At 31.5% G+C, this 14,971-nt stretch overlaps 1 protein-coding gene across 1 annotated transcript; it reads right to left on the reverse strand.

Moving 5' to 3' along the window:
• Nucleotides 1–12,065: 12,065 nt before the first annotated feature.
• On the reverse strand, nt 12,066–14,643 carry LOC18594815 (uncharacterized). Its single transcript, XM_007022458.3, has 3 exons — nt 14,485–14,643; nt 12,411–12,691; nt 12,066–12,259 (listed from the first exon to the last, which is right to left on the reverse strand). Exons 1-3 carry the CDS (start codon nt 14,554–14,556, stop codon nt 12,208–12,210), a joined length of 405 nt encoding a protein of 134 aa, XP_007022520.3. The 5' UTR covers nt 14,557–14,643; the 3' UTR covers nt 12,066–12,207.
• Nucleotides 14,644–14,971: the final 328 nt, after the last annotated feature.

The following is a 14,971-nucleotide window of genomic DNA, read 5'->3' on the forward strand; positions in this document are numbered from 1 at the left end:
ATTAGTCAAACTTGGTCAAAAATTTCGTCCAACATTCCAATTTTGCCCTCGTGTGGCAAAATAACCATTTTGCCCCTACGTTATGAAAATTCCTAATTTGACTACAAATTAATCCTTGAACTCCGAATCACCATATTAAGACATTCTAAGGTTCAATAAATCTTAAATACATCCCAAAATCTCTATTCAAACTAGTTCAAGGTTTTAATCGACTTAATTGTACTAATAGGTACGATACCGACTTTTAACTATTCTTTGAGGCATTCCAGTATGTAGATATGCTATCAAGTACATGAATGACATGACAAGTATATTATAGAGCTGGGCTTGACATATCTAGAGGCAACACATTTGTGATCCATTGGTGAAAGGTTAAACCTCTTTGAAAAGGTAGAAAGGTTATTCTTGAGCTTGTGAGAAAGTAGTTTGGTTATACCTTCATTGAAAAGGTAAAGAGGTTGTGCTTGAACCTTAAAAAGGTAGTGACTTTGTGATAAGTTGTGCTTGATCCTTAAAAGCAGTTGGTTGTGAAGGTTATGCTTGAACCTAGTTGAACAAGGCAATTGATAGTGGATTCAAACTCTTTGTGATATAAAGGGAGAGAATATAGGCATTGTGAGGCTGAACCTCTATAAATCGTGGCTGAGTTCTTTCTTTTTTCCCTTTATACTTTGCTTGCTTTATTTCTCATCCATTTACATTTATACTCACCAGTTTTTAAGTTTAGCACTTAAAGTTATCATCTTTAACTTTGATCTTAAGAAAGGTGAAATTTTTATTTGAAAACCAATTCACCCCCTTCTTGGTTGTTTATACCTCAAGGTTTTTTATTTAACACAACATAATCATAGAAACATTTCATCATATGCATTTGATATGAACATAATCATCATACATTCATGCAATACGCATGCCAATGAATGCAATTATAAAAAAGTGGTACATTTACCCTAAACTAAAGGCTATATAGTTATGTGGTACAACACCCCACATCATGGCTTCTAATATGCATGAGATATGATGCCTCACATCATGGCCCTCACACGTGTGGTACAATACCCCACATTATGGCTCCCATGCATGCGGTATAATGCCCCATATTTGGCTTCATACTTTCACTTTCTTTGCAACCTTCTTTATTGAGATCAAGCTCTTCAATTTCCTCATTAAAGATTCCTACATCATTATCATAATCTTCTTTTTTAGAATGAGGGTTAAAATCATCAAATAATACATGTATTGACTCTTCAACCACTAATGTTCTCTTGTTAAACACTCTATAAGCTTTAGAGTTAAGAGAATATCCTAGAAAAATTACTTCATCACTTTTAGCATCAATTTTTCCTAAATTATCTTTTCCATTGATTAATACATAACATTTGCAACCGAATGGATGACAATATGCAATATTAGGTTTCTTGCTTTCATAAATATCATAAGGTGTCTTCTTTGGTATTGATCAAACCACTACCCTATTTATGATGTGGCATGAGGTATTAATGGCTTCGGCCCAAAGATATCTAGGTAAATTATTCTCACACACCATAGTCATAGCCATTTCTTCTAAGGTTCTATTTTCCATTCTACTACACCGTTTTGTTATGGGGTCTTAAGGATTGAAAAGTTATGACCATAACCATTTTCTTCACATAATTGTTCAAAGCTTAAGTTTTCAAATTCTTTTCCATGGTCACTTCTAACATTTGAAATAATCTACCTCTTTCCATTATCAACTCTCTTGCAAAATGATGTAAATATTTTTAGAGCTTCATTTTTGTGTGCAAGAAAATAAACTTATGCAAACCTAGTGTTCTCATCAACAATCACCAACCCATAGTTCATTCCACCTAAGCTTGCAATCCTAATTAGGCCAAACAAATCTATGTGGAGAAGTTACAATACCCTAATTATAGTCACATTCTTTTTGGATTTAAAAGAGACTCTCCTATGTTTACCTTTTGCACAAGCATCTCAAAGTTTATTATTCTCAAAATTTAGCTTAGGGAGTCCTACCACAAGATCTAATGATAACAATTTAACAAGTGTGTTCATACTAACATGTCCAAGTTTCCTATGTCACAACCAAGCATTCTCATTCTTTCAAGCCACGTAACATACATTACTTAAAGACAATTCATCAAGATAAACAACATATGTATTGCATTGTTTTTGACCCACAAAGAGCACTTTATTTGTCTTAGCATCTGTAACATGACAAATTAAGGATTCAAAAATGACTTTAAGACCTTTTTCATAAAGTTAACTAACACTTAACAATTATGCTTAAGTCCATTAACAAATTAAACATTTTAAATTTATAAGGAAGAGTTCTTACTGATTGTACCAATACCTTCAATGTAACCTTTTGAGTCATCACCAAAAGTTACTTTACCTCCTTTCTTTGGTCTTAATTCTTTGAATGATTCCTTGCTACCGATCATGTGTCTAAAGCATCCACTATCAAGGTACCATTTCCATTTTGTTTTGCTCTTGACGTCAAACATTCTTGTTCATCCTTGTAGCCATCAAATACCATAAGACAAGAGTTTGTAACCCTATCATCTTGAAAATCATCATCACTCCAAGTTGTTATCATTTCTTTCTTCTTGGAATTTCTTGAGACTTTTTCTTGCTTGGGTACTCATATTCGGTGTCTTTGGGCATTTTGTAATCTTGGCATATCAAATGATCATTTGAATGCTCCATTTTAGGCTCATCTCTCTTTATAGGTTTTTTATTTCTACAGTTTTTAGTCATGAACTTATTGAATTTTCTAGCTAGCATGGCCATGTCTTCCTCACTCTCACTATCATTTTTTATGACTCTTTCTTCTTCCTCATCTATGGATTTAAAGGTAACTTTCTTTTTTTTTACTTCTTTCTTCCTAGGCTCTTCTTTTTCATTCTCACGCTTAAGTGTCAAGTCATAAGTGATAAGGGATCTTGTAAGTTCTTCAAATTTGAAGTCATTTAGATCTCTAACTTCTTCTATAGCCATAACTTTAGGTCTCCAAGTTTTAAATAGGCTATATAAGATCTTTTTCACTAGTTAGGCATTTAGAAAGTCTTTCCCTAAAGCCTGCAAACTTCCTACAATGTTTATGAACCTTTCGAACATCTCACTTATTGATTCTCTCTCTCGTCTTAGAAAGTTTATAATTATGGATAAGCAATCCAATTTTGGATTCCTTAACTTAGTTAGTTCCCTCATATGTGGTCTGTAAAGTATCCCAAATTTGCTTAGCATTTTCACACATAGAGACTTTATTATATTCACTAGCACTCAAAGCACAAAAAATAGTTTACAATTTGTTTGGACTAGTTTTGTATCTCTATCACTCCACTCATTTCTAAGTTTAATAACTAATTTTCCTTTTACTAACTTATATAGTACATTAAGGCCCTTTAATATCACATTCCATACATCCAAATCAATAGATTGAATAAACATTTCCATTCTATTTTTCAATAAGGATAATTATTACTTACAAAGAAAGGTGGCTTTTGGACCAATTGCCCTTCACCAAGTTGGTTGTCATTACGTCCACTTTTGTCGATTTAAGCTTTTATAATGGATCTCTCAAAAACGGTTAGACCTACAAAATTTGAAACCAAGCTCTGATACCATTATTACTGTGGAAGTCTCAAAAAGAAATATACCAAGAAGGGGTAAATTGTCATTTAAAAATTCTTTTTAAAAACTAAGTATAAAAATTAAAAATTTTTAACCCAAAAATATTTTCTAGTATCAAAAACAAGATTTCAACAATAAATTACTAAGCATAAAAATAATATACCAAAGAAAAATATTTTCCTAAGTTAAATGCTAGCTATGAATAATAAAGTGAAAATATTTTCCTAAGTGTAAAATAATAAATCAGTGTAAAACTATTTTCCTAAGGCAAATGTAAGCAATGAATAATAATGCGAAAATTAAAAAGAGACACAAAGATTTTATAGTGGTTTAACCTTTTCGATACCTACATCCACTCTCTTAGCAACTAAGGAATTCCCAATCCACTAAAAAGATTTTACTTTTTAACGGGATCAAGCGATAACCCTTACTCAATCGACAAACGAATTCTTGCTTTTTAACGGGATCAAGCGATAACCCTTACAACAGCTTTTTTACAGGATTAAGCAATAACCTTACAACAATGGTTTTTCAATGGCTCAACTACGAACCCACAAATAGCTTTTCAAGGTTAAGTTAGAACCTTTACAAGATGAGCACAAGGTATAACCAAAATGCCTCTACAAAGGCTGGATCCTAGAGATTCTTAGGTAGGTGAAGATGTAAAACCCGACCCTATAAATACATGTCATGACATACATGCATTGAGTAGCATGTTATTACGCTAGAAAAGCACCTAAGAATAGACGAAACATGATATTGTACCTAACAGTACACTTAAATTGATTTAACCTCGAACTAGTTCAAATAGGAATTGTAGGATGAAATTTAATATTTTATAGTTCAGGAATGACTAAAAATGATTGTTCGGAGTTCGAGGGTTCATTTGGGGTAAAATTAGAAATTTTGATATTCAAGGGCAAAATCGTCATTTTGCCACCTAAGATAATAATTTGATCATGGAGTGAAATTTTTTACCAAGATTAACTATTTGGAGTATAATTTAATGATAGGAAGTGAAAAAGTTTAATTCTGGTGATTTTCTGGAGTGTAGGGGCAAAATCGTAATTTTGCCACCCACGGACAAAATTTGAGATTTTGAGAGAATTTAGATCAAATTTGACAAATTAGAGAATGGTATGAGTATAAGGGATGAAAAATATGTCTATGGGCAATTTTTCAGTTTTTTGGGCAAAAATGTAATTTTTCACTTTTACGGGGGCAAAAGTGTAAATTTCAAAAATTACTCCACCGAGACTTTGGATGAGTCTGAGAATTTTATCTAAGCTATGAATATATGAGACAAGTGTATGGTGAAAATTTGGAAACAAATGGATGAAATTTTAAAAATGGGCCAATGGGAAAGTGACATGTGGTATTTTTTTAATGATATAATATTATTTTAATGAAAAGTCAGCCCATTTAAACCCAAATTTTAAGTGCTGGCCGGCCATAAGGAAGAACAAGAGAGGAAATAGAGAGGAAAGGAAGAAAAAAAGAAAAACCAAAGAGAAACAAGAAAATTCAAAGGAAAATTCACGGTTTTCGACTGTTTACGCGTCTAACGGTAAGATTTTTTTATTTTAGCTTGATTTCTACCTTTCCTATGCCTTTATTTCCATTTAGCATGCTTGAGGAGAGAGATCAAAAAGTGATATCAAGGGCTGGACGAAATTCTAGGGGAGAGAAATTGAAATTTTTAGGTTTTGATTTTTAGTTAAATTGATAGTTTTAGTTAGTTAAATGTGTTTAGAAATTAAATTGGGCAAGAAATCATTAAATTTTCACAATACCCACTCTTGGCTGGATGCTCAATGCTGTACAATGATGATGAATTGATTTTATTCTAAGGAAAATGAAGAGAAATGATGAAAAACAATTAAACGTGATAGAAAAACAAAGTAGAAAATTAACCGAGTTAATGTCCAATTTTTGGCCGAATTTTTCAAGGAAGGGAGTGAGCTGATTTTGTTGTTTTTAGAAGGTTATTGGCTGATATTTAATGGTTAGAAATGTTGGAGAGAGAATGGGATGATTTAGAGCTAAAATGGAGCGCGTTAGCAATTTATAGGGCAAAGTGCCAAAAATAGGTTAATACCGCGTTTAAGCCGTTTTAGGCTATTGCATTTCATACCATGCATTAGTATAGGATTTAAGTTAATTATATAGTGATTTAGCATCAATGTGATGAATTGTGTAAATTTTTGTAATGTGTCTAGGAGGAGAGCCTTTCGGAAAAGGCAAAGAAGTCGTACCCGACGAGTAGTGATCGGGGCGCTTAGAAAGCTTTTAGTTTGTATAAACGGTGAGTAAACTTATTATTATTGTAAATTATCTAGAGTTTATTTTAAATTCCCTTTATGTATTTTATGAAATGAGAACGAGATTAAAACGGGATTTTTGATGTTTTAGGAATAAATGTGACAAATAAAAATATATTGTATTGATTATGAAATTGAGTAATTTGAGGCTACAAATTGACTTAAAAAATATATATTTTCCTAGGAATGGCTTATGAGAAATGAGTATATGTGGCTATATTTTGTGAATGCATTGGGAAATTTATGTAAGTTGTTTTACTATACAGGCTGGATAAATAAATAAAAGCCACGTTATACTGTCGAAATTTTATTAAAATTGGTGGGTTAGTCACTGCAGTGACGGGTTTCCGTGGACTGCCTATTAGAGGGGCACGGTAAACCCAGTTATATAGTTACTCCGGTTGTAGAGGCGAGGAGGGTAACTCCTGGGGTAGTATTAGAGCTCACTTCACGTCGAACCCCCACGTGAATGTGTAACTCGGCCAACGCCAAGGAACGGCTGGTTTTTAAAAATAAAAATGTGTTTCACGTGTGAATATTTTAACACCCTTGGCGGACTCGGTTAGATGCCTCGGCCAAGGTATCCCCGAGGATTAGTTTTGGCTTGAGCCTTGTTTTAATAAAAAGACATAAGTCTTAACAACTGTTTTGGTAAATTACAAATATTTTATGGTTTAAGAAACAAATTGAAAACATTATGAAATGGGTTGAAATTTGTTGTTTAAACTTGCCTCCATTTTACTCGTCTTTAGATATTTATGATAATGTCTGTTTACTCATTGGGATTGCAAAATCTCACCCAACTCCTTTCCACCCATTTCAGGTTCAGTATAGACTGTAGATAGCTGATCTCATCGAGGACTACCATTGGATCTGCATTTTCCAAACCGTAGGTTCACAGTCCTCTTTACTTTTTGTTTATTCGGGGGCCCTCTTGTTATTGTAAATTAAATTAAATATTTTGGCTTACTGTATTTCAGTATGTATAAATTTATTTAGCTTTTACGCTATAAAAATTATTCACGTATAACTTTATAAATATTGTTTTATAAGAAAATAGAATATTTCCCTTAATATTTCTTTTATTTTCTTATTATATTCAAATAATCGTAATTTCATTTTAAATGAGGATTTTAGACTTTTAAACTCATTTTGAATATGAATTATGTGTTTTGTACTTGTATATTATGTTTTAGCCAATTTTGAAATTTTTGAGAAAAAAATGACCAAAATACCCCTGTGTGGCGAAAATTTTATTTTGATTGTTTTTGATCTAAAATAGTATATATTCTCTAAAAACTCGATATTTAACAACGATTGCTCACAGGAAAGGAAAGAAACTGATATGTAAGCCTTGTGGGGTTCCGGTTGGCATTTCGGATAATGAGTGTCAATCGGGACGTCGCGGCGATTGTCATGGGCCTGAGGGAGGTTCCGGGTCGTGACAGAAGAGAAGCAATATCAACTGGAATGAAGCAAATGTATGGCTTTTCAAATCTTGGTAGTAGATTAAGATGATGCTAGAGAGTGAGGATAAGCTTTTTGGAGTCTCTCTAGGGTTAAAAACTTTATCTCAAGTCTTCCCTTGCTTCCAAATAGATATATATAGTTATTTTTAGCTAGTGTGAAGTTTAGAGCCATTAGATACAAGTTTGAATTAAATTTAATCATCGATAAAGCTTGAAGGTTGACTACAACGCTCCTAGGGTCAACTATGTTTTTCAAATTTCTCAAATTAGGGCTCTATAGTCGAGTATAACCTTCCTCTATTCAATCCAACTACCGAGAGTGTGTTTTTTTCAAATCTGAGTTGCTATAGTCAATTATGCCTTCTCTATAGTTAATTATTCTGTGTAAAGTCAACTTTTTCATGCCTTTAACTTGTCAAGATTGATTATACTTGAGCCAAGGTCGACTATGTCTGTTTAAATCTTCATTTTCTTGAACTTCTAGAATAAGGTCGACTATAGTCATTCCAAGGTCGACTATGGCTTTATATTCTTTAACGTTTGCACTCTTTTGCCTTTGTATCAACTTGAGCTTCTCTAGGATCGACTCTTGACTTGTGTCTTAAGGTTTCCTTAGCTTTTTAGCACTTTTTTTCAACTATTTCTTCCTTGCCTTGTTCCAACATTCAAGTAACATTTCAAGGCAAGTTTGTTCTCGTTTTCTTAGCTAAATATGCATTGTTTCAAAGCTTATATGATGTTTTCTAATGAGGCATGACTTTTCAAACAATTATATAACTTTAGGGGATTAGAAACATATTTAAGACAATTTGAAATGCTAGACATTAAGTTCAAGATAACATGTGATTTTTGTCAAATCAAAACATGATGTAACTCAAAGTTAATAGGGTATATGCACTGGACCATACATATGATGAGGGTTAGCTACCTTATTATTGCCCTAGATAGTGAGGGGGAAATGACACTATCTCATTGATTGGTGATCCATCGAAATGAACTAAGTACTTCTTAAGCATGATCCACCAAGTAATGTGTTTACGATTTTTTTAAATGAGTTTTGTAATGATTTTTGGTTTAAATTATGTAATGAGTTTTAAAGTATGTTTCTAAGGTATGTAATGTGAAAAAAGGACATCTGGAAAGGTTTCTTGTAGGTAAGTTTTTAAGTTTGAAGTTAATTGCCTTGGGAAGGTGTTTATGTACCATAAAAACTATAGATTTTAAAGGAAGTATTGATACCTTTAAATGAGATATCGATACTTGTTCTTTATACTTGTCTTTAGAAAGGGTTTTAGAAAACTAGTATCGATATCTTCGATAAAAAAATTGATGCTTTCAAGACAAAATAGGTGCAAGGGACATTCTTTGTTACAAGTATTGATACCTATAACAAAAGTATCGAAACCTCCAATCTGTTTTCTAAAATTATGTGAGTTTTTACCTTGTTTTACCTATAAATGCCCAATGCACTCATAATTGATTTGGTGATTGTATTAACATCAAGGATTTGGTTTCAAATGAAAATTGCATCGTTTAAAAAAAATGTGTAGTTTATATAAACTCTTTCATACTTTTTTGCTCCCTTTCTATGTTCACTCGCTGAGTTATATATTCACCTCTTTCAAATTCATGCTTTTGTTTTTTAGATTCGAAGGTAACTAGATCGTAGATTCTTAAAAGGCCTTCATTTAACCTTTTTGGTAGGTTTATCATTTGGCATTCAATAGTCGTATCCACACCCAAAGTCATTCTATTGTACAATAATGGTTACTTTGTATGTGTCATGTATCTAGTAAACTATTAATGTAACCACCAGGTGACCAATGGTATATAACTTAAGAGAATGTTGTTCCTATATCAAGTTTGATATATTTTGAGTTAAAATATATGTAATTAATGGGCTCATGTCTATATGTGAATATCATGGGATGTATGATATCGTTCAAACAAGTTTATGAATGTGATGCTTGTGTGGGCTTGTGGACTATGATCATTGGGCCCTTGTGCTGGTCATAGCCCCAAATCAGATCGTGACAATTGGTTTACTCAAATGTCATATTAACATACATCGTTAATAATTAGACTAACATTATCAATTTCGAGAAGTATATGTTGGTCCCAAAGAATGTGCTATAAGGGGGTGAATAAACACTTTTGGAATGACACAAAATTTTTTCCGAGTAAAAAGCTGATTAAAAGACTTTGAAAATTGAAGTTTAAAGCTTGCTGGAGGAATGATTTAAGTGCTAAGAGTAAGAAGAAAATAAAAAAAAAAGTAGACAAAACACAATGATTTATAGTGGTTCGGTCCCCTTGAACTACATCCACTACCTTGATATCTCAATCAAGGATTTTCAACCAATTCACTAAAATTAGTGGAATTCCCAAGCTTCCACCAAGCTTTTTACGATGGCTTTTCATAGGCTCAGCCACAACCTTTAACAATGGTTTTTCTCGAAATCAACAAAAACCTAAAACTAACTTTTTTAAGGCTAAGTTAGAACCTATAACAACAACCAAGCTAACCCAAGCTTGATCTACCCCTTAAAGTGTCTCTCACACTCTAAGTAAACAAGAAATAGAAAAAAGATGAAGTACAATTGATCACCTAGCTGATCTAAGATGTACAAAGTTAAGCTCAAACACTTTTTCAAATGATGAGAGTGAAACACAAGTGTAAAGAGAAATTTTTTGGTCTTTTAAGCTCAAAATCACTTTGGATAACTTTTCTATTTGATTTTTGACTGTTGGAGAGGCTTTAAATACTTGCAAAATCACTTTTGGCCGTTGGAGACAAAAACTAGCAGTTTCTAGCCATTATTTTGTCCTTTTGTGCTTAATTTCAAATTTTTTGACAGTGAGCTTTTAGTTGGCTAACCATACTTCTTAGTCGATTAAGTCTTCTCTATCTCGCAATCAAATTCTTTGATGGTAAGCTTTTAGCTGGCTAACTATACCTCTTAGTCGATTAAGTCTTTTCTGTCTTGCAATCTGCTTTACTCTGTTAATTGATTAAGAAAGACTTTGATTGATTAAGAGCTTACCGTTGTTAGAGTAATCGGCTTCACCAATTTTTCTTTGTTTGATTAATTCTTCTCTTAGCTTGGTAATGCTAATTTTCCATTTCCCTTAAATAGCCATGAGATATGTTAGTCATCCAAAGCTTCTTGAATTGTTCTTCACAAATTTGGCTGCCTTCATTTTTGGATTTTAGATAACTAACTCCCTTGGTTAACGGACTAAGAGGCTTTTGTTTGTATCCAGTGCCCACTTAACTAATTAAATCTTGTATTAACCAGTTATGATCTTTCGATCTGTCGCTAGTGTAGCATCTAGAATTGCTTTAATCGATTAAGGCTAATCTATCTTCATTAAAGCTCTTTCTTCTTTGCTTGTTTAACCAATTAACCCATCTTGCAACTGAACAAGCATCTTGACTCGCTTTCAAATACCAAATATATTAATGAATTTAAGCTTTCTCTTGCATACTTAAATAATATAATTAGACACCAATTAATGGAAATATTTTGCTATCATCAAAAATAAATAGAGCAACATTCTCTATCTCTTATTTTTTATGATGACAAAACACTCTTAGATTAAAAGTGCAATGTCTATGTTCAATATGAATGATTCAAATCTTTATGCGTAATGAGTAGCTCCCCCTTAGTCAGTGCATCTAGTTTTCTTTACATAATATTCAACAAAACCAAAACTAAGCATCACACATATAATATTGTTAGGAACCTAATGGGTCACACACAAAGGTTGCAGTTTCCATTAAATTGAGAGTGTGATGATTTAAGTTAAACGTAAATCAAATTCTAGATTTTAACTACTAAGGACCTAATTAAAAAAGTTTAATTAGGTATTAGTTAAATATTATAATTGTTATAATATTAAGGACTTATTTTGCTAATTTTAATAAGTTAAACCTATATATAAATATCACATTATAGCCACTCTTTTTTTTTTTTGGAAGGAAACAAAAAAAAAAGGTTTTTCTCTTGAGTGCAGCCACTCTTGAGAAGTTTATTTTTTTATTTTTGAAAAACTTCTCCTTTGATTCTTTGCTAGAAATCAAAGAAGAAAAAAGACAAATTGTTGTCCACTTGCTAGCACAAGCCCATGGCATAAAGCTCTCTCCTTAAGAAGGATCCGTTGCAATCGTGTGTGCATCATTGGAGGCCAAGCGATTGAGTGACTAAGATTCATTCACACAAAAAGTGTTCACGTTTTGTCACCAAAAAGAATCCATTTGATTACGATATCACTTGGAAAGATACAATTTTTCTAATTTTATGTGGTGCGTAACTTTGCATTAAACAACCAAGGTAATTCAAAGGTAGGAGACATGATATTTATTTTATTTCAATTTTTGTTATTCTGCTGTGTTGACGCTCAAATCATGTCGTTCCTAGTAGTGTGGGCTTAGTGGGTTATGCCCATTGGGCCCTTGTGCTAGTCATGGCTCGAAATCAGGTTGTGACAATTGGTTTACTCAAATGTCCAATCAGTATACACCGTTAATAATTGGACTGACATTATCAATTTTGAGAAATATAGAAATTCAATTTTTATGAATTATTGTACAATTTAGAAAAGAAAACATAAATACTACCATAATAATCTAGACTTAGTGTTCATCAACACAAAATTTTATTTAATTTTACTATTTAAAGATAAAGATAGTTGCAACCAAAAGTTGGAGCAAACTTTGGTTTAGGACTGTGAGTATATAACAATAGAGCTCGTCCCCACCTTTTTATTAAATATAGCATGTCTCAACGATCGTGGTTGCAGCATTCTTTCGTTGATTCTTTCGCTATCAGTGCACTATAACAAGTAGAGAGGGAAAGGTTAATGTTAGCCATGGGATCACGAAGTATTGAAAACAAGTAAAGACAAGAGTAAAATTTTGAGGAAATTAATCCAAAATTGACGAAGCTTAAACAAATTGTACTAGTGAAATTATGAAGAGAAGTACCGAAGAGCACAAGTGAGTTGGGCTGCCTTGTCAAAGTCTTGGTTTTCTCTTGCTTTCAAGATTTGGAACATGAAAGCAAGTCGGACTTGGGTGTAGGCACTCTGCTGCATTATGAGGTTAGTCTCCTTTCGAAGTTGTTCGCATTCCAATTCAATGGCTTCAAATTTTTCTCTTACTTGCCTTTGCCCCTCTTTGATCCTTTTTTGTTCCTCACTTATTTCTTCCATATCATATCTTAGCCTTCTCATGCGAGTGTTTAGGTTTTTCAACCTTTTTCTCTTCTGACAAAAAAGAGAAAATTGCTTTTTTCAATTTTACAAAACAATAAAATAGGTGAAAATAAAATGAAATAAAAGCGACACTCTTACAATTCAAGTAAAAATAATATTGTATGATTACAGAAAGAAAATTCCAATATTTACTCCAATATGCTATTAAGACCTCAACTCCAATTTGATATAATTAATCGTGTTTTAAAACAGTCTTAGTATCATAATTATTTATTTTTATTTATTTTATTCTTTGAATGTTAATAATTTATATTTCATTCAAAATATTTATAATTTATAATTAAATATTAATATCATTATTTTATGTTATTCTTTATTTTTAAAATATTAAAAATTTATATTTATAATTATAATTTAATTTTAAAATTTAAAATATTAATTTCCATAATTTATATTAAAATTTTAGTTTAATTTAGAGAGAATGAGAGAGGGAGATGGGAAGAGAGAAAAAGAAAATGTGAAAGTAAACAAATTACATCTTATATAAAAAAGTAATTTTCAAAATTGATAAACGGTAATTGATAAACAAAATAGTATGTTTTGTTTATTCTCCATGTGTGGAATAGCCATTAGCAATGGAATAATCACTCTCTCCAACCAAACATGCTATAAAATTAATATTGCAAAACTTGGGATTTGAACCCTCTCCCATTTAAACTTTTAACAACACACTTAAACATCTGGCCAAATATATTTTATTAAAACTAAAGAATTTATTTTGTTAAAAGATAAAAATATTCTAAGTAATAAAATTAAAATACCTTTTACTATAATTAAATAATACTTTCATCAAAATACAAATATATTTTTATTATAATTTAATAATATTTTATATTAAAAGATAATTAAACCTTTTATTATAATTAAATAATATTTAATACTAAAAGATAAAATATATTCTTTATAAAATTTAAATAATACTATATAATATTCATTATTACATTTATTATATTCAAAGAATAATAGAATAGGTCTGTGGTCTCCCTTTCTCTTCTTATTCTCTCCTTTCTCTCTCCTTTGTTATTCCAATTCTCCTCATGAATCAAAGAGCGATTTAGTTCAAGTTCAACCTCACCAACACCAACACATCATTATAAGCCTTTTTGCACCATGACAAGTGCTTAATGAGAAGTGCATTTTTCTCAAAATTTTTACATTAACAAATGGCTTTATTTGCGGGAAACTTATATTGGCTCTCAAAGATACCATAGTCCACCCTTGACTGAGGAAAAATCCCACATCCTTCCTTCATAATCATGAATTGGATTATGACTTACAAGCAAGAGTCTGTCAATTTTCCAAATCAGCACCCTTTATCAAAGGAAAAACTTGAGGGCTGAATCCCGAAGCAAACAAAACCTTTACGCAGGTGCAATCCACAACTCTCTTTTAATTACATTGGTTTGATAACATAATACACTACAAAATACTAAGTCATAAAAAAAATAACATGACATAATGCTTTAAAAAATTCTCAAATTATTTAAAAAAATTTAAATAAATCTTTTTTTATTATATTTAATTAAATTTTTATATTTTTATTTTAATTAAATTGACCCTTATAATTAATTGTTGATAAACAATCATTAATAAAAACTTCACTTATCATTTTATATCACATAAAATGACATGTAAAGTTTTGATTAATGATAATTAATCAATTATTAATTATAAATTCATATTTGATTTAAAATAAATTGAACAAAATCACAACTGAAAATATTAAAAGAATAAAAAATTATTTTAATATTTTCTAAATAATTCAAAAATAAAATTAAACATACCTGATTGCCATGACAGATTTTTTTTGCAAGGACAAGCGAACGACGACTGCTGCGGAGAGCCACGGCATGCATTTTATTTCTAGAGGCAAAAGTTCAGCTTTGCTTGCCCATTCCACTTTTCCTCCTCCTACCTCATATATAGTAAGATTTGACGTCGCGCGATAATAGCAACGCTCAACGGGCGGATCGAACGACTTACGCACAAACTGTCGGTCGATGATATTAATTTCCTCCGTCCTTCATTGGTCAATTTGGGTGACAGAGACAGCTATATTGTCCTACAAAGGAGATTATTTAAAGGATGGCTTTGCAATAATTTTCACTTTTTACCCTTTTCAAAGGGGAAGCTAAACAAACAAAAGTTTGACATCGGATGATCCGATTAGAATTCTTTACGAAACACTATTAAACTCTATGGAATCATTTGAAAAACATATCAGAAAACTATTTATTATTTATTTATACAATATGTATAAAAATCATACAA

This window comes from Theobroma cacao, chromosome 7 (assembly GCF_053813885.1).
Source record: "Theobroma cacao isolate CCN51 chromosome 7, ASM5381388v1, whole genome shotgun sequence".
Taxonomy (NCBI): domain Eukaryota; kingdom Viridiplantae; phylum Streptophyta; class Magnoliopsida; order Malvales; family Malvaceae; genus Theobroma; species Theobroma cacao.

Excerpts from the sequence above, each read along its gene's own strand:
- LOC18594815 (XM_007022458.3), bottom strand. The coding sequence starts at position 14,556 with ATGCATGCCGTGGCTCTCCGCAGCAGTCGTCGTTCGCTTGTCCTTGCA. Across the intron at positions 12,692-14,484 it reads AAATCTGTCATGGCAATCAG|AAGAGAAAAAGGTTGAAAAA; the intron begins GTATGTTTAATT and ends CTTTTTTGTCAG. Across the intron at positions 12,260-12,410 it reads CAACTCACTTGTGCTCTTCG|TGCACTGATAGCGAAAGAAT; the intron begins GTACTTCTCTTC and ends TACTTGTTATAG.